The sequence below is a fragment of the Agelaius phoeniceus genome, chromosome 1 (assembly GCF_051311805.1).
Source record: "Agelaius phoeniceus isolate bAgePho1 chromosome 1, bAgePho1.hap1, whole genome shotgun sequence".
In the NCBI taxonomy this organism is placed as follows: Eukaryota; Metazoa; Chordata; class Aves; order Passeriformes; family Icteridae; genus Agelaius; species Agelaius phoeniceus.
Genome location: NC_135265.1, coordinates 150,030,594 through 150,054,782, shown reverse-complemented (window position 1 = coordinate 150,054,782; position 24,189 = coordinate 150,030,594). Strand labels below are relative to the sequence as shown.

Below are 24,189 nucleotides of genomic sequence, written 5' to 3'. Positions count from 1 at the left end.
TTCCCAGAATTTATCTTGCCAAATGGTTTCCAAGAGATCTCATGTCATGTCTGGATCCAGTGCAGAGATCTGTAATGACTTCCTGGAAAAGGAATTATATTCAGATGGATCCTGTTATGTGCATGGTCTCATCTTTTAAACCCATAGAGGTTTATTCACCTGTGTCATTCACCTGCTCTGCAGCTTTGTGGTTACTGCCTTTATTTCCCTCTCTGATCATATCCCTCAGCCCTGCATACTGACCATATCATGTTCCTGTTGTCACAAAGATACTCTTTCACATCTGGTTCCCAGAATTCTTGTTCTTCCAAGTATCCACATTGCATATTGCCATTTTTATTGGGCAAAGTTCCCTCATCTTTTTCTTTCCTTCTTACTTTCCCTTTTTTTCCTCTTTCTTTGTATCCTACTTTCTCTTTCTTCCCTCTTTTCTCTGCCCATTTCATATCTTTTTTATACCCTTTCCCATCTCATTTTGCTCTTTTCTCATCCTCCTTTCCCTTTTTCCTCTCACATTGTGAAAAATCTTCCATGTTTTTTATAACTCCATTTGTGCTTCTCTCACTACTTTACATTAGCTGCAAAAGAGTAGCAGGGAATCATGCTTTAAAGGCATTTAACCTGTTCTTAGTCTATAAAACATGGAGCACTCTTGAACACAGTGATTCTGTCTCTGCTCATGTCCTGGTGCCTCAGCAAGAGATGATGTGCACAGCCTGGGAAAAGGAGGACAGTGTCTAAGAGCTGATGAGGAATAGGGCATGAGAAGAGGCTGGAAGATATTGAGGGTGGAAAGGGGTAATGAGCAAAGTTAAGAAATTTTGGGGAGAACCATCATGGTCAGGATGGGGTAAGAAAAGCCATTTGGGCACCCAAGTGGTGTTGGGGATAGTGCCATGGCCAAGACAGTCCTGTGCTCTGTTGCATTCCTGATGGGACTCGGTGGAGTTGGGCTCTTTTCCCACACAACCAGGGATAGGACAAGGGGAAGTTGCTTCAAGTTGCATCGGGGGGAGGTTCAAGTTGGATATTTGTATAAATTTCTTCACTGAAAGAGTGGTTAAGCACTTGAACAGGCTGCTCAGGGAAGTGGTGGAGTCACCATTCCTGGAAGTGTTCAAAAACCAAATAGATGTGTCACTTTGTGATAGAGTTTACTGGGTATCATGGTATTTAGTTGAAGATAGGACTTGATCTTTTCCAAGATCAGTGATTCCACGACTCTGCATGCAACGCAAGGGAAGGAAAGTGGGCAGAAAGTGAAGAGGAGCCAGTGTATGATGATAAAGGAATGGGAAAGGACCAAGAGTTATAACATGCCCAAAATGGGCATGAGGTGAAGGAGGAGCCCCTGTGAATTCCCTGCCTGTCTCTCTCACCATGGGAAGCCACTGTTCTCCCCCCAGATCCCACTTGGTCTCTGGGGGTGCTGGCACCTTTCCCTGCCCGCTGCTCCCTCCAACAGCAGCAAAGTGCCAGAGTCAGCTGCTGGCAAACTGCTTTGGTTAAATAACAAAACAACAACAAAAATGAATTTATATACATAAGAAAAGGAAAATGAAGCAATGATGGGTTGGGCAATTAAACTAAAAGCATTTTAGAGTGTAATCCAGCTCTCTCTATCAATAATTCAGGAGGCCAAGATCAGTCTAATTGATTGAACACCTTCCACAGTAGTCAGCCACTAATAAGACAAATGAAATGTCTTTTTTATTGTCAAATCTCCATCTCACATTTGCTCAGGCAAAATCCTGCAGGGCATTTCATTTGAGGAGCTTGGGGATTTTTTTCCCTTGATGGAGATAAATTGAAGGCCAGCATCTGTTTTTAAAGAGCAGTAAATTAAGCCTGTCTGCTCCTTTGGCCGTGGGTGGGTGGAGAAACAGAGCTGTGCTGAGCAGGATTCACACGTAAACCTTGTGTGGGTTGTCAGAAGTTGAACCCAGTTCCCAGAGGATGTGTTTTCACTGTGTAATGATTTGAGTGCCTGGGACACTTGGCCTTGACAGACTCCAAAGGACTGCAGATCCTACCCTAAAGCTGATGTCTCTCACCTCCTTTCCTCTAAAGAACCTCATTAGGATCCCTGTTTCCCTGATGGTGATATTACTGCTTAACTTTTGACATGGCACAGGTGTTTAAAAGGTGCTGAGCAATTGTTTAACTTTTCTAATTTGCCTGAGCAAACCTTGTAACAGATTCTGGGGGGGAAAAAAAACAGGAGTAGAAACTGGTTTATGTTTTATTGTTTTCCTCCAAAATCATGCCAAATGCAATGATTAGGGGGTCATCTGTGAAGACAAAGTAGGGCATGCCCAGAAAATTTGCTTGATTTTGTTTCCTTTGGACTGTATCACTGCATGAGGGGGTGATTGCCCCAGCAGGATGGAGCTTGTGGACACCAGCTTCAGAGCATTGCCCATCTAATCAAAAGCTGATATGAAAGGGTAAAACTTGAGCTACCACTGATGCACATGCAAGTGCCAGTCCACAGGCTGTGAATCTGTGTGTGAGAAGGCTTCTTTAAGCTCAGACACTCACCAGTTATTCTAAAACATCATCTTATGCACAGAGGCTCTGGGACTGGAATTTTAGCCAATATAAATCAAAGTAGCTCCTCAGGGCATTCTGCTGACCTATATGAGCCAAAGATCCTGCCCTGGGGTGAAGAAAGAGCTCTGATTATGGTGTATGTGTGTGTATTTAATTAGGAAGGACTTCAAGCTGTGTCTGTGCTCTGGAGTCCCCACTGAGTTAACCCAGCGTGGCACAAGTAACCTTGTGAACAAACCCAAAATCTGGAGGTCTGGTAATGACTTTCCTCATTTGCTATTATGATATGTGCTTCCTCACAGCCTAGATAAGGGGGGAGGGAAGGAGGCAAAGCGCCTGAGAGGTTTTGTTTTGCCTGTATTGCCTTTGAAATATTATATAATGTGTTTGAATGCTTGATCTAACCAAGGAGTAGTTGTTTTACTTCCTAATCTAATAACTTCCTGATGTCTGTCTCCTCTTAGCTTTGCTGTAGCTTGACTGCACAAATACCATTTAATTGTGTTCTTGTGGAAGCTAAGGGCCAGCAGCTTTGCCAAGAAGGGCTAATTTCATAATGCCCCATGCCAGAATTAGCTTGACAGCTGAGATAAGGCTGATGGTTTATAGTTGGCAATTATCATCACAGGAGAGCTGTTGCATAGGGTGGTTACAGGTTATGGAGTTCTCTTAAATATTGTGCATTGCCTTTGGAGGCAGGTGAGCAGAATGAAAAAGGGGCAGGTGGGAATGAAAGAAACTGGGTGACAGAGAGGAAGAAAACAGAACCAAAAGGGTGATAACAGCAAATGAAAACAAGCAGGGTGTAGGCACAAGAACAGCAATGGAGTGATCTATTGGTGGAGCAGGCAAGGAACAGGAATGGATACGACCAACAAAATGGGTGAAGTGTGGAAATGAAATTGAAAGGAACTGATGGGAGAATCAGGCCAATGAGTACAGAAATTTGAGATTCAGCGTAGTCAAAGACTTTTTTGCTGTTGTTGTTTCAAAGGAAATTTTCAGCTTCTGTCTTTAGGCCAAGTCCTTGTCTGCCTGGTAAGAAAAGCAGCTTGGTTACCCAGTAGCTGTGCTGGTGCTTACTGGAGTCTTCTCCCTGGGACAGGTTCTTTGAAGCTGAGAGCTGGTCCTCTGCAGAGATAAATGAAACCTTGCCAGGTTTATAATGCTAATGCTGCTGCTGCTGCTGCTACACAGCTGGGGAGTCAGAGGTCTTCAGGATTCAGGAACAGCTTCAGACTCAGTGTGAGCACTTGAAGCTGCTGGCAACAACTCTATCAAACTGTTTATGGCTTTGCAAGGCAAATTGAGACCCGTCAATGAATGAGGTAGCAAGTCTGAAAGTGAAGTTGTTACTTCCAAGAGTTGCAAGCAAGCAACCAAGCAAATTATAAAATAGTTATTGGTCTGTATTTGGTTTGTGTGGAAAGGTTTTGGCTGCAGGGGTGGCTTCTGTGAGAAAACATGGGGAGCTCTCCCCTTGTTGGACAGAGTCAGCTCCAGCCAGCTCCAGCATGGAACCCACCATGGCCAAAGCTGAGCCATCAGCAATGCTGGTGACATCTCCTTGATATAAGAGAGGGCAAAAAATGCCAGACAGCATCTGTGAGAGAGGAGTGAGAATATGAGAGAGGAGCAACTCTGCAGACACCAAGGCCAAGGCAGAAGGATGGAGAGGAGGTGCTCCAGGTCCCAGAGCTGAGATTGCCCTGGTGCAGACCATGGATGTCCATGGGGGAGCAGAGATCCACCCCAGAGCAGATAACCCACCCTGAAGGCTTTGAAGGACTCTGTTGGAGCAGAAGGATTTGCCCTGAAGGAAGCTGTAGCCCTTGGCAGGCACACACAGGAGCAGGAATTCCTGGCAGGAATGTCATGGAAAGGAGCCCATGCTGGAGCAGGTTTGCTGGCAGGAGCTGTGGCCCATGGGGAACCCACATTGGAGCACTCTGTTCCTGGAGGACTGTGCCCTGTGGGAAGCACCCACACTGTGGCAGTTCTTGAGGAATTGCAGCCCAGAGAAAGGACCCAGGCTGGAGCAGTTTGGTAAGGATCATATCCCATGGGAAGGACCCTGTGCTGGGGCAAGGGCAGGAGTGTAAACAAGAAGGAGTGGCAGGGACAAAGTGTTATGGACTGACCACAACCCCCAATCCCCAATCCCCATCCCTTGTGTCAAATGAGGAGAGGAGAGGAGGAGAGAGAAGAGTTGAGAATGAAGGACTGAAGTCGAGAATGAGCAGAAGGAAGAAGTAGGGTAAGGGGTTTTTGGATTTGCCTTTTTTCTCACTGACCTTGTCAGAGAGTAAATGGCAACAAATGAAATTACTCTTCCCCAAGCTGAGCATGTTTTGCCCATGAATGTAGCTGTTGGTCAATCAAATTGTCCTCACAAGCCACAAACTTTTCAATCCTACTTTTTCCCCCTATTCTGTTGAGAAGAAGTGAGAAAGCAACTTTATGGCCAGCCAAGGTCAACACACAACATGATAATATATATTGATTCCCAGAAATGTGCAGTTGAGGAAACTTGACTTCCACAAGACTTTTCTAATAAACTTACAGATAGTCCAAAATTCAGCATGTGTTTGCAGGTCAAATCCCAGAGTGATGAGTGTGAGATGATAAATAAATCCCACTGTAAATTCAGGCCCCTTGCAGATGCGTGGGACAAGTGGAGGGATATTATGTTGTTTAGGTCTCCAGTAGACCCTCAGCAGTGCTGCTCCTTGTTTATAAAAGCTTCAAAGCCTGCAAGTGAAGCTGAAATAGAGACTGAAATCACAACAGGAATAATTCTGGAGGATGTTTAAGTCAAAGAAGTTTTAAATAGGACAAGAGGGAGTGGCTTTAAACTTAGAGTTAGATTAGATATTAGTAAGAAAGTTTTCACTGTGAGACTGGTAAGGCACTGGAAGAGGCTGCCCAGACAAGCTGTGGATATCCATCCCTGGAAGTGATGAAGGCCAGGTTTGATGGGGTCCAGTGCAACCTGATCTAGTGGAAGGTCCCTGACCATGGCAGGGGATTGGAATGAGAATGATCTTTAAGGTCCCTTCCCACCCAAACCATTCTGTGATTTTATGAAATAACCTTTCTAAGTGGTTTTTCTCTCGTGTTGAGTAGACTAAAAAATTCTCTCATTGCAAAGCCCTTTTTGGGGGGATATTAAACTCTTAGACTGATCTGTATTCTTCATGACTAGGCCTTCTCCCTCTCTGGTATCCATGTTTGAATGCGCAGATGGTAATTCTGTGTGTCAGAGCAGAATTGTGAATAGTTAAGGACCATCTCATGTGTCATTTATATAGCCCCTGCCACTGCAGGGTCTTGGATCACAGTGGAGGTTCTCAGGTATAAAAACTGTGCAAATGATGTTTATGACTGCTCAGAAATCTTCCATAAAGTACTTTGTCAGTCTGATTTATTGAGCCACCTTGTATAGAGGAGTTCAGCGATGAAATAAAATGAAAAACACTGGTTATGATATTAAAATAATATAGTAGGTCATTGTTTTCCACCCAGCAGAAGATAAATAGTGAGGGGTTTGACAAAGTTTTTCTAAGTGACTTCCCATTTCTTCCCACTCAGTTTGACTATTCCTTTTGGCTGGGAATAGAAAACTGAAGTGATGGATGGCTCTGATTATGCCTGGTAAGGTGCATTAAATGGTGTCTCACTCTGCTGCCTCCTGCAATCTCTCTGCTTGCTGTGCTTATCAGGGCTGGTGGGGAAAAGGTAGATGTCTGCAAACAACAAAGAAGTAAAAGGGGAGGTGAAAGAGCTCAGATTGGTCTCTGCAAAAGGATTTTCTGGGCAGTGGAAATGTGTTGAGGAGTTTGAACAGATGCACTTTTGGAATAACTTATTGGGATATGTCTGTCAGCTTCAGGAGTCGGTATCACACATGAGCCCCATCCTGCTTTTCATGGGTCATTTCATGGGAGAGATGCTTGCAGTATAGGGAAAGTTTCTTTTTAGCATCCATCTGTTTAATGCTACATGGAGCTTAGCTCACTTAGCTCATGCTTGCCTCTGGTTAAACCATGAAGTCACGTGCACTTGAGTTACAGTGCTGTGAGTTCACAGACACCAAGAAAAATTACTCTATTTTCATCACTGTAAGACCAAATAAGATCCTATGGATTTTTAGCTATGAACCAAGGATGGGTAGGTTTGAGATGCAGTACTTCAGGTTTTATGTCAGTGCTGTATACAAGAGCTGTCTAAAGTTGTATGAAATAAAATTTGAAGTCTGTACAAATGCAGCATTGAATTTCTGTGGCTCTGTATCTAAATTTGGGATGTTGATGTCCAAGAAAATTGAATTCAAGCTGGAAAGGTGCAAAATGCTATCAAAGTGACCCTGTCTAATGCAACAGAATAGCTGTGACTAGTTTATTCCTCCTTGGAAAAAACACACAAACAAACTAGGCTGGTGAGATATGGCTCATCTTTATTAGTCTGTAGGAAAGGCAAATTGGGTGGGTTGCTGTTTGAGCTGAAAACTTTCATGAGAGGAATCAGACCTTGGGCAAATCTGGATTGAAAACAGGAAAACTTTTAGCTGTAAGAGCAGTGAGTTTGGGGACAGCCTTACAGCTTGATTAGTGGAGATGGGAGCCCTAACTGAGGTGTGCCTCTGTTTTTTTAGGAAGGAGCTTTTCAATGCACAGTGAGCTCAAATTCTGGGTTTAATATCTCTTAGGCTCAATTTCCTGACTTTAGGTGGGCAGTTTCTGATGGCTGGAACAGTATCCCATGAGAACTGCTTCTGGCTTTGTGTTTCTGGGGAAAGGTACCAAGGTCTCTCTGCTCCTGGTGTGTCCTTGCTTCTGTGGGATCAAAGTTGCTATCAGAAAAATGTATGAGGTTGCTTCATTTGAAAGTGCCAGCCCAGTGAGTTAGGCTGGTGTGATTACCCTGATACAGCAATTCCAGCAAATCTTCCCATAGCCAAAGCTGAACAACAGTGCAAAACTTTGACCTTCATGTTTTAGCTCAGCTCTTCTGTCTTTAAAGTACAAGGGCAGTTGTGTCTCAAAGTTAGAACCGGCTCAGTGGAAAGCTGGACAGGACCATTGGGCAATATATTTCCATTACCTTTCTTGGTTTCAGCTTCAAAAATGCTTTCTCAATCACAATTGAACTTCTTCCTTCACAGAAGTTTTGATTGAATTATTTCAGTTTTTCAAAGATAACTGACAGAACAGACTTTAAAATTTGTAGGGGATAATTGAGGCATCTCTGCTTTTATTTTCAAGCATAAGGTTTTTTGGGGGGAACAATAGCAAGAGTAAAAAAAAATCAGAAAAAAACCCCATGTACCTTTCTAAAAGAAACTGAACCCAAAGCATTTGAGCATTATTTTTTCTTTAATTTTAATGAAATCCAGGTAGTGCTTTCACTGAAATCTGTCTCTAAATCCAATAGAATCACTGCTCAGCCGATATGTGATGTAATGGTAGAAATTGCAACAGATTCCACTGACTTTTGCTGTTAGATCATTAAAGCCAGGTTTCAATTAATAAAACTGCTGCAAAATTAGAGTGTCTGCAGGGGAGATAGCCTTGGCCAAAACTGCAGCCAGCCAGATTCAGAAGATACATTTGGGGATGCTTTTCTTCAGAGAAGGGTACAATAAATGCTGTAACTGATGTAAAGAAGTCTATGATTGAAAAGTTCTAGAAGCAGGAAAACTTGTGTCATTGTGGCTAATTTCTTACTGTGGTCATTAAGGGACAGAGAATCACAAGCAAAGGAGAGCGAAGAAGAATTTTTGATTCTTTCAGACTTGGCTGTTCACCTGCTGACACAGAGACTTCCCTTGAAGAAATGATTTTGTATCTGTGTAAGTTTGACTAAAACAGAGAAAGCTCTGATCTAGACAAAGTTGTGTCTCTAAATTGATTTGCTGGCATGTTTTTCTAGCAGGGACTGAACCTAAGCACAGTGGGAATAACTAACCCTCCCTTTAGCTTCCCTTTAGGATGGGGAAAGTCCTGGTTTCTCAACAGCAGAAAGGAGAATCTGCTTAAAATACAGTGGATCTATTAATATATTTTTTAAAGTTGGAAAAATACTCTTTTTATCTTCCACATGGGAAAAATCTGCAGTAGAAACAGCACAAAATTGAAACAGATCCATGAGCAAACTCATGGCAAGTTGTCTGTGCTCTTGTGTGTCCCTTAGCTGCACAAAGGGGAAAGTTGTAGAAGGAAAAATGCAAGTTTTTACTTCAGTGCAAACACATCTGAACCACTTTCCTGAGTGTCACCCCCTGTCTCTTGCTGGGTGTGCTGTGCTTTGCCAGACCTGGCAGCATTTGATGTCACATGGATTTATGAGCATTACTCTGTGAGCTGCACTGGACAGTGACATCAGAGCTTCAGAGGACGTGGGTGCTACGTCATTAATGGGCTCAGTCACTGCTCTGAGCTGGCCTTTGGTAATGTTTGTTTTACAGGGTTTTTGTTCAGAAACAGCTTCTCAAGTCCTGGCAGTGTCAGACTGAGAGCTGAGAGCAGGATCCTGTTAACCCTGCAAAGACTCAGGCCTGGCATAACTAATTCTTATAATTAATTCTAATTCTCATAAAATAACTAATTCTTTGAATAAAGTGGAATCAGAAGTGTAGCCACATTTCTCTTCACAGAGAAAAGCAAGCCACAATTTTCCCCAAAAATATTTCTGAGATTCACATCCTCTGAACCTCAGAGAAAGGAAAAACAATTCTTATCTCATTTGCTGCTCCTGTGTTGTGCCAGAGTAAAATGCAATATGGAGATTGTTCACCCAAAGTGATGGTGTTTTGTTTCCTTGGCCTATCAGGGCCAAGAGTGTGTGTGTGTGTCAGGACTGTCAGCTGACAGTGATGAGATTCTGGGCAGTGTGTGCAGAGTTGAATGCTTGGCAGATTCACTTTACATGTATTGTAATAGAGTGTAATATAGTATAGAATAATATAGTATAATAAAGTAATTAATTAGCCTTCTGATAAGATGGAGTCCTCCTCATCATTCCTCCCTGCCACGGGGATCCCTGCAAATACTATACACAAGTTTCTCATGCTTCTTTTTTATTATCACAACATAGAAGAAACTCAATTAATTTTTGGTCTTTTGTTAAGATATGATTCTTTGTACTTATTCCTGATGTATTTCCCCCTGATCCCTCAGAGTCCCAGCTCTGCAGTTGGTGAGTCCTTCATCTTCCCCCCTCATGGGGAAGACTCAGGTCATTGCCAATAAACTGAGAGCAACCAAAATCAGTTACAGAAAACTATTAAAATTGCCCAATAAGTCAATCTATATAGGTGAATAAGGAAAAAGTGCTTATTGCAATCACATCCATGGAGTGCAAAAAGCCTTTTGTGATGTAAAGAAATGACAGCATCAAGTAAAGTTTGCTATGCAGTGAGGACATAAAGCTACAGTGATGGTCAGTCACATCTACTTATGCAAAAAGGAAAATATTTTGCAGTCCAGGGAACTGATAACCCTGACACCACAGTTCTGCAGCTAGAAAGGCTGCACACAGCTCTAGCAAAGATCCTGAAATTTTTGAAGAGCAAGAGTGGTCACAGACAAGTACAATATAAGTGATCATATAAGGAGCTCCTTCTAAAGAGAAAAAATCTGAATTGTATATATACATGTATATGTTGTAGAATGCCTCTTGTCTTTCTTGCTGCAGGACTCTGCCTCCAAGAGCTCTGTTTATAACTAATATTTACTAAGGAATGAAGCTGTGACTATCTCCAAGAAGTGTAAAGGGGTGAGCAGTGAGGGAGAGAAATGGGGGTGTTGGATTGAGGGCTACAAAAGATCAATGTCATAAAAGGCAGCATAGAAGAAGAAAAGTACAGGCTGTGTATCAAAAAAGAACTTCCTAATAGCTGGATCTACTGGACAGGGCAACAATTTCCTAAGGGAGAGAGCAGAAACCCTGTTATTTCAATCATTTAAACAAAACTGGACAAAGCCCTGGAGAATATATTGTAAGGAACAATCATATGCCATCCCCTGGGAATGGATAACATGACCTGATAAAGTCTTTTCCTAGTGGTTGCAATGATTCTCTTCAGATTGAGAACTTGTTCTGGGCATGATTTGTCTTGGGACTGGATATGATGTGAGCCTCAGGTCAGTCCTCGGATTGATTCAGAGAACCAAGCAGAGAGGAGGAAGGGGAGGAAAAGAGTGCAGGGACAGTCAAAAATAGAGCTCATGGGAAAATACTGACTCAGAAGTCAGCTGTCAACTGCTGCCCAGCTGGAAATCCAGTGCAGAGCTGCTGTTGGTTTTGGGAGGAGTCAGGAATGGTACACCAGACACAAATCTGGTACACCAGAATCACTGCTGCTTAAATGGTGGTCTCCTCACAGAGCTGGAGAGGAACCTCTCCTCTCTTCCCAGCCTCTTCTCTGAAGCAGAGGAAATTTTGAGGATGAGCTGAGATATTGTTCTATCTGTTACAAAATGAACTGGTGAGTGTTGGCATCCTTGGTTTCTTGGGAGGTGGTAAACCAGGTGGAAATTACCTCAGCTGCTCTTATTCAAAAGAATTGCCAGGGACTGAAGACATCTCCTATCTAAGCAGTAAAAATAGAAGCTAAGTTCAACCAGAGGAGGATTGAGATAATCAGATCGTCTGTGTCAGATAGATGAGCAAGAAGATTGTGATTTCATGGGGCCATTTGAAGTTTCCCACTTTCTCTTATTTACTTTTTTAGTAAACCCTTTATAGTGTAAATTTTAAACAGAAAAAAAATTGGGAAATAGTCACATTCAAAGGTAAAACAATAACAAACACAAGTAAACACAGATGTCTCAAATATTTGGGTTTTTTTTTTTTAAAAGCAACATCTTCCAAATTTTGTCTTTTGCTAGAAACAAGATGTTCCTTGATGAGCAGCAGTAGTCAAGCCTGGTTGCCTGTGAACTCAAAAACATCCCCAGTTCTCTTGAACTCTGACTTGCATCTTCATCCTTGCAGGCAGATTTCCATCACAGGCTGTTTTATAAGGTGATGGAGGCATTTTATTCCTGCAGTTCTCTCCCCTGCCTCTACTCTCACCCCACCTTGCAGGACCTCCAGCTCTGTTTGTTTGCAGTAACTGGCCAGAGAAGGAGCTGATCCCAGCTGCAGCTGAGCCTGCACTCTGGGTGTGTTGGTTTTTAGGCCCTTTTATGTGTATTCACAGATTGACCAGATGGCAGGCCCAGCAGAACAGATCACTATCAAGTTCACATTACAGTTTCTTCTAAGTGGTGGAAATTGGTGAGCAGCTTCAAAGTTATCGTGGAGGAAAAACAGATGGGCAGAGATATGGATATAGATGGCTCATCCTTACCAAGAAATGAGAAAAACACTGAACTAATTAGAAAAATGAAAGTTTTTTAAGCCTTGGTTTAAACCCATAAACCTATTCCTTACTGCCATAACCCAGTGGGTGTTTGAAAGGCCCAAATGTGACCAAATCTGTGTTTTTGCATTATGCAGAAACAATAGCTCTCAAAGGAGAGGAGCTGTGTCCTGCTGGGGTCTAAATCCAGGAGGAATACAAGATCTTTTCCAGGGGAGGCAAAGAAGTCCCCAGGTCTTTCCACCTGGGGGAATGTTGAAACTACCTGGGTCCCAGTCTCTGGCAGGAGGGGTGCTGAATAAGCAGCACCTCCAACTGCTCTACCCCAAGGAACTGACTGGATTTGTGTCCTCAGCTCCCCAGGGAGGCATCCAGCAGGGAAGAGGAGACATACATGCTAGGGGTGGAGTCCAGGCAGGGAACGAGGAGGGAAATGAAGCCTAAGCACCTCTGAAACACATTTCTCCAAAGTGTCTCATGAACATGACCTTACTGAGACCCTTGCAGGGACTGGGACACATTATTTGCCTTGATCCTTTGAGAATCCAAAGCAAATCTCTTCAAGAGGGTTGACTTCTTACAGAGAACACCTGACTGTATTGCGTGTGATCTCCAGCTGAAACCAGCCAAACCAGAAGTCCTACCCTGAATCAGAAATGACCATGGCCGTGTTTCACTACATTTCTGCCTTTGGATCCCTGTAATTTCAGTCAGTGTGAGAAATATTACTGTCTTCCCAAGGTCCACAATCAAGAGGACTGCCCAAAATTCTGTTACAGTTTTTAGCTTCAGCTCCTGCTCCACTGAGACTGTAAGAATTCAGGGCTGTGTTCTTAAGCAGTTGGCCAAGCACTCTTGGTACTTTTCCTATAGTTGAACCTTCCAATGGAGCATGGTTTAGCCACATCTGGTAATGGTCGGGGCTGGGGGCTGATGCCAACAGGCATTTGGGGTGATGCAGAGCATCCACCATGCTGATATTTACTGCAACTTGGTGTGGCTGCAAGAGAAGCTATGGGGAAAAATTGCTACCACTAATGCTGCAGAGCAGGAGGTTCAGGTTCCATAAGGAAGGAGATAATGTGGGATGGCTGCAGACCAGGATAGTAGAGGGAGTGAGGAGATGTGGCAGAGGAATGAGTGAGTAGTTATCAGTCTTATCAGTTTTGGATGAGTCCTTCAGGTCTGCTGCTGGCTGTGCTGACAGGCAGCAGATTCAGCACCCCAGGTGAGCTCACAGGAGCCACTGCTGCAGAAGCAGCTCCTGAGGCCAAACTCTTGTCTGCCCCACCTCACAATGTGCATGAGTGGCTTTCCCACCTTCAAGACTGGCTTTGGTTGTCTTCACCTGCTGCTCAGCAGATCCCAGAGATCACAGAGAGAAGCTGTTTCTTCATTTTCCTCCTCATTTTCTTGCTGCATGTTGCCTGTGCCTGCCTCTCCCATCAGAGTGATTTTGAAGCTGTTTTCCCTGAACATCTTGGAAGTTTGATTTCAAGATCAAGAAGAAAACAAGTCTCTCCTTATGGTGGGGAGAAAAAAATCAGTGGAAGCCTGTTCCATCCCTTTCACCCAGAACAGGAGATCTTCTGCAGGTTTGATGTAAAACAAAGCAGTGAGTGCAATCTCCAAGGTGGTGTGACCTTACTTCTGCAGCCAGGACAGGCAAGGACAATTATATACAATTGTAACAGACCAGGGATGGGCCAGGATGAGAGGCCATGCCAAGCTTGTTGAAGGATTTAGGATTTGAGGTTGCATGTGGTCATGTCAGATTCTTTTTCCTCTCCTGTGATGTCCAGGAGATGATATTTTCACATATTGCTGTGTGTTCCTGTAGGGAGACGTGTGCCATGCTTTATCCTGACATCAGAGACTGTCTTTTGAGCATGGAAGGGGAGGGTGTCTTTGAGGATGGAAGGGGATGTGCAAAACTAAGAGAGATTGCTCAGCTGAAGTCTACAGTGAGACCAACTGACAAGGGAATGAAAGAACAAAGAGGTCCTGGAGATGTTTGAGGAGAAAGGTGGCACCGGCTGTTTACAGACACAAACGGGGTGGGGCTGCTGCTGAAAGCACCTCGAGCTGTTTTATTTTTCAGCATCAGTCTCATTACATGATTATGACAATGGGAAGATGCCAGCAGCTCACATTCTAGGCAGCAGACCAAAAAACTTAATGTTACAACTTACTTTATAAGCTTCTTGACCAATCACACAAAGCAAAAGCACATTGACAGTAGTTCTGTCCAGTCACCATAAGCACACGTAGCTTTGGTTAAAACAATGCTTGCTTATTTCGAATACAATACTTATAAGCCTTAAAACACAATGCACAGAGCTCCATTATTAAGGTTTAACCTTCTTAATATCTTGCTAGGTAAACTTTCTGTAGCTTAGAAAGCTATTCAGACAAGCGTTAATACACAGACCATTGTTCTATTTGCCCTTGCTTTTCTACTGTTTAAATACCTTTTTTGCTGACCTATCTTATAGCTGCTGCTTTAGTTCTACTCACAGTTCTGCTGTATCTGAGGCCTGCATCTTGCAGCTTTCCCAAAACCCTCTAATTTTGTGGATTCCCAGGATTCAGGGAGAGGCCAGATGTGGGAGAGAGAAGAGGGAGCAGTGAGCAGAGCCCATGTGCCAGGAGGGTGGTGTAGCTGCACAGCAGCTCTCATCCAGGTAACAGCAGTTCTTGATTACCTTACAGGAGAAAGTCTTTGTCCTGGTGAATGAGTTACTACCAGTTAGCTAGATAAAGTATCTCTCTGATCCCTCCTGAAAATCTATTTCATCTGCACCACAAAGGCCACGTTGTCTCTTCTCTCTGCTGAAAGCTGAAAGCATGAGCAGCAAATCCAGCAGACACAGCCTGATTCTTGTGGCGGTTCCTCTGACGTAGATGAACCTCTGAAGTGAAGTGTGTGACATCAGGAAGATGTTTTAATCTGAATTACACTTGCCCATCTGAAGAACAGGTGCCATTATCCTCTCTTCATTATCTCCTGGCCTGGGCTGCTGCCAGCATGAGTAAGAAGGGTTTGAGTCACAGGGATGGAGAAGTTAATTCCTTTCCTGGCCCAGATGCCCATCATGGGGATGAATGATGTGTAGATGAATGAGGGGAGAAACCTCCTCCTAAGAGAAATAGAGCATCCCTCATGAATAATGTAGAGCATTGCTTTGAGATTCAAGACATCCAAGACTTGTTGCACACTGAATGTAAATGTGAATGAGGCTCAGCTGCTCTGCAGACACACTCTGGCCTGAGCACAACCTATAACTAACTCACCACTGCCACAGGTTTTATTTTTTAACACTGGCCATGTACTTGGCCTGGTACCAATGCGCATCTAGAGACAAACCTCTCTCAATCTCTGACAGAGCTCAATGCAGAAAAACACTCAGAAAACCAATGCAGGCCCTATCTATGCTACTAAGTCAGGCAGGACCTGTGTTTTGTGGGACACAGAGGCCAACAGAGATGTCACCCTGAGTGCCAGAAATAGATAAACACATGTAATGCACCAGGAGGGTGCTTGGTTCCAGGGGACCCTGGCCAGTGTTACCTCCATGTGTAGAGCAGGCATGGACTTTGCCCAGGACAGTGCTGGTTATTCCAGGGGAAGCCATAATGGGCTGGGCTGATGGCAGAGAGTGCACATCATGGGCTGGTGGTGGAATTCATCCTCAGAATCACAGAATTGTTAAGATTGTAAAAGCTGTTTAAGATCAAGTCCAATGGTCAACCCAGCACCAGTACTATGTTTACCATTAAACCATGTGCTCAAGTGCCAAATTCTCAGGTTTTCTGAACACTCCACTGCTTCCCTGGGCAATCTGTTCCAATGCTTTACATTCCTTTTCATTATTTTTTTTCCCTCATATGTAACCTAATGCTCACCTGGCAGAACTTGAGCCCAGTTTAGTTTGCTAGAGTAGAAGCTGCCTTGCAGTGTTGGAATGGCTACTATGTAGATGCAACACACTGAATATATGCAGGATTTTTTCCCATAATGTTTTCTTTTTGTTATGGATTTACTTATTCTGAGCAGTCTGTATCATTACAATAGCATGAATTTGTTTAAGATTCTTTTTGCCCTAAAAGCAAAGCGTTATTTCAAGGAATTTGTTTTGGAGGACAGGACAGATGTTACAGACCTGTTTGTACCCTGCAGCTGAGTGTGGTGCAGAAATCACTGATGTAGATCTCAGCAAGCTGCTCTGTCCACATGGGGCTGCAAAGTGGCAGAGGTACTTGCTTGGGGCCTGAATGCAACATGGCATTTTTGGAGATAAAAGGGCTATAAAGTCATGAGTGACACAAAGAAGGGGAATGGGGAATGATTGTTCCTGGTCTCTTCCAAATAGGAGGACATACCATTGCCATCAAATGATAGTAATGAAAGGGAAGTAAAGGAGCAATGGGAATTTTTTTAGAGAACAGATGGTTGTTCTATGAACCTTCTTGCCACAGGATGTCAAAGACATGGAAGGGACAATGCCCAAGCTCATGGAAGAGAAATGCATTTTGTGTTACTAAACTCAGCAAAAACTGGCTTAAGAAATCCTTGAGCACCAAATAATGAAGCTGATACATGAATTTTTGGGGAAAACTCACATTGTAGCATTCCTATGCTGCTCTTCCTCAGCCATCTGCTTGTGGTCACTGTTGGATTCAGGGTAGGTGTGCACAGAGTTCCTCTGCAGGTTCTGCTTGTGGGCTGGTACACCAGGACAATGTCTCTTTACAACCCAGAGAAATATACTGGGGTGTTCCCCAGCTGGACCTCATAGAGATTGTAATGAATATTTTCTCTCTGTGTGTCTTCTAAAATGCACCATAGAAAAATAAGTGTTGAAGAAGGCTCTAAATGGTTTTTCTTCAGACCTTTATAGCTACACTCTGGCAAACAACAAAATAGAATTCTTTTTTTCTTCTAGAATTACATGTAGGTGCACATGTTCTTTGAGAGTTTTTCATCAGAGAATGGACAAGGCCTGGAAAAACCAAAGACTGGGAAGACCCCAACAGAGTACTGATTTGGAGCTACCCTTTAAAGTGTGATTCTTTTCTTCCCTTGCCTACAGCTTCCTGCAGTTCTGCTTGGTGTCTGTAGCCCAGCTGTTCCATGACTGGGAGGAGGTGGATTTTGTGGTGTATTGGTGCTTCACAGTCCAGAAGTGACACTGAAACATGACATTTCTCTGTGCCAAGCTATTCTTCTTGGTGCCAGCCCAGATGAACTCTGTCTTGAAAGCCTAAGCAGCTGGGAGGGGGTTTGAAAGTGAGGGAGACTCCTAATGACATTGCTTCTAATCAGAGTGAGAGTTATTTAGACTTTCCTTGATCACTCAAATGACATCTAATTAAACACCAGACAAAGCTGCCTGCTGTGGTCACTTTGCTGTGTTGGGGTACCTCAGCAAAGCAGTTGCTATACTAGAGTAGGATGGGCAGTGTTTGTTTAGGTGTGGTCCAGTGCAGACCTCCTTCTATACCTTTCTCACTCTTAGCCCTGTGGCTTACTATGAGATGCATTTCCTGTACCCAGTACTAAAGTCTTCTGTTTGATATTTCTTCTTCACCACAGAAGCCCTGATGCCATCATTAATGCTTCTGGTTTTCTTTAAGCCTTGCGTTTCTTAATGATCACACAAAGTCATCTCTTTATACTCTGCTAAAGGGCAATGACATTTGTGTAGAGGAAATCAGGAAGAATTTTGGTAGATGGAGTCTTCTACCAAGGCAGTTGCTTCCACTTCTGCCTTTCCTTGATGCAAGTAAAACCCAACTACCTGGAGACTGACTCTGTGACCTGTGTCCTTTCCCAGCATTACTGCTCCTTTGTGCCACTCTTCCTCTGGCAATTATTCACCTTCCCCTTTTTCCAGAGGCAGTCTCTGGTGTTAAGAAGGCAATGGTTTGTTTTAGATTTGAAAAATACTGAATTTCAGAGAACATGCACTGCTGCAGTTTGCTTTCCGTGTATTACTCTGTACAGTGCTGGATAGATTCTGCAATGCTTAGGTAATGGAGAGTTAGGTCTGTCTTTGGGGTATTTTTCACATCCCTCATTTCAGAGTGTTTAAGACAATGGCAATTCCTTAAAGCCATATTGTATAGGATAAATATGTGTCTCTAATCCTCTGTACATTAATCTATTTGTAGAGTCTTATTCCAGCTTCATGAATAAAGTTCTTTCTTTACCCCAGATTCATGGTGAAAATACAGCAAGAGACATTTATCTGATATTGGGGAACATGAGTATGACTTGGGGGAGGAGTAGATGTCAACATTTCTGGATTTACTATCTACATATGTGAATTGGAGGGAAACTAAAGCCTGCTGGTGTCTGTGTTTCCTATCTGTAAAACAGGGATATGGATATATTTGTATCTTATAGGAAAAATAATTACAAAATCTGTGAAAAATCTTAGAAATTCAACTGTGAGATAACATGCAAGCACAAAATATTAATGTTTTATTATGTCCCTAAACTGTTTCTTGGGGATATATTTAATGGGAAGGATATAGTGAGATCAAAATAAACTTTTTTTCACCCCAAATATTTTTTTTAGAACCCAAAGTAAAAGTTGTTTCCACCAACTGCCATTTCTGCAACCATCTGGAAAATCACATTTTCTGAAGCTTTCCTTCTCTTTATCATCTGTAACTAAAGCTATAAAATAGGAAGACGTCCCTGGTTTAATTAACACCCCTGTAGTTCAAAAGCTGATCTTAGTAATGAGAGGCAATTACAGCCTTTATTGAGGGACAGTCAGGTGGAACTAACCCAGCATCAATCTGCTGAAGACACTTCCTTTTCCAGGTAATTTGGAAACTGCTTTTTATGATGAACAGACTACCTGGCTCAATACAACAGGTGAATCTCTTTCCTCTATAACCTGGAAAAGAACCTCCTGTTTTGAGTTTTGTGCTTCTTTTCTAAAGTGGTTTTTACAACCCAACCATCACCAAATACCAACTGACCTAAAGAATAAACCTGTTGCTTTTTGAAAGGTATTCTTGCTGGTTTTCTTGTTTTATTTTCCTTGTCTACTCTCGCTTTACATTTTGAAGGTTGCCTGGTGTTTGTATTCTAGTTCTAGTAAAAGTGCAGACTCTTGAGATGCAGCCCCATCCTGAGAGGAAGGCAGAATTCTGGGTTCTGCACCTCAGCACTGGTTTGGCAGAGCTACAGAAGGTCCAGAGAAGGACACAGAAATGATCAAGGAAATGTGACTTCTGCTATATGAGTTAAAAGGGCTGTGGATTCAGTTTAGACAGGAAAAAGCTGAGAGCAGAGATAAAGCTGAGTTTAGCTGAAAACATGAAGGTGGTAGATAAGGAAGATTTAGAACTTCAATTCTGCAACTAAGGTGTTCTAGCTGAAACAAGGAGATATCCTTGAAATTAAAATGTACCTTTTCTACATAGCAGATAGTGAACTTCTGGAATTTGTTGCCACAGGAGACTGAGGAGGTGTGCAATGTCAAGGGTTAGAAAAATAATTAGACAAACTCAGAGCAGCAGGTCCATGACCTGAGTCTAAAGGTGATGGGCAGGGCTCCTCAGTGGTCCTGCCTCAGTGGTATCTCATGTCAGACATGTCCTCCAGCTTCAGATCTGTAAGAGTGTGGGTCTGCTGAATGCCCTGTGCTTTATCTGCCAGCCATCTATGGGTATCCTGATATCTCAGAGGTCTGGTATAAAGCTAGATGGTTCTTTCTGGAAAACTGATTTAAACCCTCAATATCTCTCCAATGCAGGCAGATGTATTGGAGACAGTCACTCAAGGTGACCATCATGATTAGGATATCTTCATTTGGCTGTTTACAGGTAGCTATCTGCCAGTGCTGTGGATGTCTAAATTTTTCTGTGGTCAACAGATGTCTAGTCAGTCTAATGGGGACCTAATGAACATGATCAATTAGCAGTCAGAACTGTCATTTCTTTTTCCCAGACTTGGGATGGTCAGTGAAATAACTCACTGCTGCCTGTTTTCATAGAATTTTTGTTGACTGCAACAGGAGTTTGGACTCATAGAACACATGCAGATACATAAATGTAGGTATATTAATCTTGAACAGAGTTCTGTCCCAAGATTTCCATTATAATGCTTGTAGAGAAATAGTTGTCTCCTGAGAATAACTCACTGACCTGTTTTAGACATCTCTGTGTACACAACAGGAACTGCCCTTGTGAAGTACATAGTTTTTCTCACTGACTGTAAAGGGACTCTAAATAGTGGTACCCACATGGTGAATGGACACAAAGGGCAAGTGGGTCCCAGCCATCTCATTTTGGAGACTTTGGTACACTCTCTTAAAATCTCAGCTGTAAGAAATGAAAATTTTTTAAAGCAATGTCATCTGAATAGGTATAATTATAAAATCAAAACAACCCCCTGCTTATGGTTTGATTTAGAATGATTAGCCATGATTTTACCATCTGAAAACTATGCTGTGAAATGTGGTATATCCTCTATTCTTGGATTAGTTTAACATCCTGATGAAATTGCCTTTTCCATACTAACTGTCAAAGCTGTAAAACTATGGCACAAGATGGTAGGTTGTTTATTCTTCCAGTAAGTAAAGGTAGAATGGGCATTAAATCCCTAAATTTCTATGCTGTTCCAGCAATGAGTCACTTTCATTAGGTGTCTAGGAGAAAGGCTTATTCAGTATGGGAGAGTTCAAAAGGAATTTCTCTGGCTGGTGGGCCTGTGGATGTTGTTAACTCCATGCTGTCAGCAGATACAAAATTTGGATCCCATCACTGTACTCTGGTTTTGGGACAGAGTAAAACCAACTACTCTCAAAAACACCCTGAGAAAGTCCATCTATTTCCAAAATTTCCACTCTTACCTGTGACACTGAACAGACATGAAATTTCTTCGGTTAATCAATGTGATATAACCTTGTTTTGGAGACTCAACATTGTTGAGGTAGAAAATTGAGGCAGAACAGGCTGCTCATTCTTTCACCTTTCCCACTCCTGCATGAACATTGTTTTTCTGTGCCTTGTTTACTTCAGACACAGGGCGTGGGTGAGGTGATATAGGAAGATGGTGTGACCTCAGGGTCCCTGCAGCTTTGGATCTGGCTGTGGCATCATGTCCTGGTGTTTGAGGGTCCCCAGGATGAGGGACGAGATGAGAATCTTGACTCCATGTTTCAGAAGGCTGATTTATTATTTTATGATATATATTATATTAAAATAAAATGATATACTAAAACTATAGTAAAGAAAGGAGAAAGGAAACATCAGAAGGCTAGAAAAGAATGGAATGAATAATAAAATCTTGTGACTGCTCACAGCCTTGACACAGCTGGCTATCATTGGTCATCAAGTAAGAACGATTCACATGCTGGTAAACAATTCTCCAAATTACATTCCAAAGCAGCAAAATATGGAGAAAGCTGAAGCTTCCCAGCTTCTCAGGAGGAAAGGTCATAGCAAAAAGATTTTTCAGAAAACATGTCTGTGACAGAGGCATATAGAATGTCAGAGTGATTTGTGTGGCTTGCTTGATGGGGGAGCCGTGACCATCCCCTGCCCTGCTGACTGTGGTGTGTTTGCATCCCCCCTCCAGGCTATGGACACGCTGCCCCAGGGACGGATGCAGGGAAGGCTTTCTGCATGTTCTACGCCGTGCTGGGGATCCCTCTGACCCTCGTCATGTTCCAGAGCCTGGGCGAGCGCATGAACACCTTCGTCAAGTACCTCTTGAAACGCATCAAAAAGTGCTGTGGCATGAGGAGCACCGAGGTCTCCATGGAAAACATGGTCACTGTGGGGTTCTTCTCCTGCATGGGGACACTCTGCATTGGAGCAGCAGCCTTTTCCCAGTACGAGGAATGGAGCTTTTTCCACGCTTACTATTACTGCTTTATAACATTGACTACGATAGGGTTTGGAGACTATGTGGCCCTGCAGACCAAAGGGGCCCTTCAGAAGAAGCCTCTCTACGTGGCTTTTAGCTTTATGTACATTCTAGTGGGGTTGACAGTCATTGGGGCATTTCTAAATCTGGTTGTTCTCAGGTTCTTGACCATGAACAGTGAGGATGAGAGGAGGGATGCCGAGGAGCGGGCGTCCCTGGCAGGGAACCGCAACAGCATGATTATCCACATCCAAGAGGACTCCCAGCACGGCCGGCCGCGCTACAAGGCCGAAGTTACAGACCTCCAGTCAGTTTGTTCCTGCATGTGTTACAGGTCCCACGAGTACACCAGCCGGGTGGTGTCCCACCAAAATTCGTTCAGCTCGAAGCTGAACCCCCAGTACTTTCACTCCATCTCTTACAAGATAGAGGAGATCTCGCCAAGCACATTAAAAAACAGCCTTTTCCCATCTCCTGTCAGCTCCATCTCACCTGGGTTGCACAGCTTTACAGATAACCACAGGCTGATGAAACGGCGAAAGTCCATTTAAAGGGATTTGTCTTATTTTGCTTTCCTTGTTTTTCCCAGTTCTTTGTTGTTTTGGGTTTTTCTGTTCCTTGAGTGAGACGGAGCGAGGCCAAAGGGAGTAGAGCAAGCCAGTCCTCCTCTGAGACTCAGCTCTTGAGCATGAAGCATGGATTATTACTGTTCCAGCAAAGTATGCCTTACATTACCCCCTTGGTGGATGTCAGAGGATTCAAGGTGACGTGAAGTGGGTACCAAATCCAAAGTTGCACACACAGCTGGGAGCCTTCATGTGCCAGTGGCACTCCTGACCTAACAAACTTTTTTCCTCACGAGCAGGTTGCAGTGTGCGTGCGTGTGCCTGTGTGAGTGCCGGGTGCGTGTGCGTGTGTGTGCGCGTGTGCAATTCCACAACCAGTGCCATGTGACAAAAATTAAAGCATCAGGTATTATTTTTTCTTTTGCCCTTGAAGCAGTTGTGTTCCAGCCTGCTTTTTTAGATTGCTTCCAAAAGGAATGGGGAGGGTGGGAGGGGAGCCAATTTGTTTTGGTTTTCTTTTTTTTGCCAAGAGAAGCATGCGCCATAAGCAGTCAATATACCAGGTGTATCATGGTAAATTTTTTAATGCTAGATTTTAGATTGTATTAACATTAAAAAAAAAAAGGCAGGAGAAGATGGATCATTTTAGCTTGCCAGTTCAAAATTAAAAAAAAAAAAAATAAAGCATGCACTTTGTAAAACTGGTATGCATAATAAAAACACAAGAAAAACTAGCAATGGAATTAATAATCAAAAGCAAATAATCATATTAATTTAACTATATTTAATTTTATAATTTTCAACTGTTCCAACAATTTGAAAATAGAATTCCTAGGACAAATTGGAAAAATTGTTGGAACAGGAGAGTGTATTTTGTTATTTTAATTTTATTTATAAATTATTATTATTATTATTATTATTATTATTATTATTATTATTATTATTATTATTATTATTATTATTATTATTATTATTATTATTATTATTTTATGCAGCACTTACCTGCATGAATAGGATTTTCTATTCTTTGGAATGCTTGGTTGAGATGGGTATAAATAGGAGGATGTATATTTTTTCTTATATAATAGTGACAGGGCATTCCTTGTTTTAAATAAAAAAAAATAAAGATGATTGTCTCTAAATGCTTTTGATTTGTAAATAATGGAAAGCCTTTGTTGGTCTCAGGAAGAATTCAAGGGACAGTATCTTGTGTTTGGCTCACTGGGAACTTGTGAGATTAGATGTGATATTGCTTTTTTTGCTAGGCAAAGGCAAAATGCATTTAGCAGTAACAGGCAAAAATAGCTTTACTCCAGTGTTTGAAGGGTAACAGCAGGAGCAGTTGTGTTGGCAAGTTGTAGTGGAGGATGTTGAGACCATGTCATAGAGTTGTTCCTTGGACATTGTCCATCTCTCAGTTGTTCATCCGGACCAAACAGACTTTACAGAACTTAATTAGAGGCCTAATCCAGCTCCCTTTTAACAGAATAGGAATTTTCAGTGATTACATGGGATTTAGTGCTTTTGGAGATTTATCTTTGATTTTACAAGGGTAGGACTGGGGGTTTTATGAACCTGCACCTTTGTCTCTGATTTAATTCTATCTTTTAAATCGCTTTCTGTGTTAATTTGCCATATAAAACCCATTTCTTTTTGGCACTAATCACCTCCTGCTGATTCTACCATTCTGTGCTCTCAGTGTAAAAGCAATAATCCTTTTTTTACCCTTAAAACTAGATGGTGTGTGCCCAGCTCTGAGCTCTGTGTGCTCATGGATGTTGATACCCTCTCAAAGAGACATTTATAAAGAG

At 42.6% G+C, this 24,189-nt stretch overlaps 1 protein-coding gene across 1 annotated transcript in view; it reads left to right on the top strand.

Annotated features, from left to right (window-relative positions):
• The window catches only part of KCNK9 (potassium two pore domain channel subfamily K member 9), a 92,863-nt gene extending 70,029 nt beyond the window's left edge, over window positions 1-22,834 (top strand). Inside the window, exon 2 of the mRNA XM_054640175.2 lies at window positions 21,522-22,834. Within this exon, the coding sequence (XP_054496150.1) occupies window positions 21,522-22,363 (842 nt within the window). The 3' untranslated portion in view covers window positions 22,364-22,834. The remainder of the gene's footprint in view (window positions 1-21,521) is intronic.
• Window positions 22,835-24,189: the final 1,355 nt, after the last annotated feature.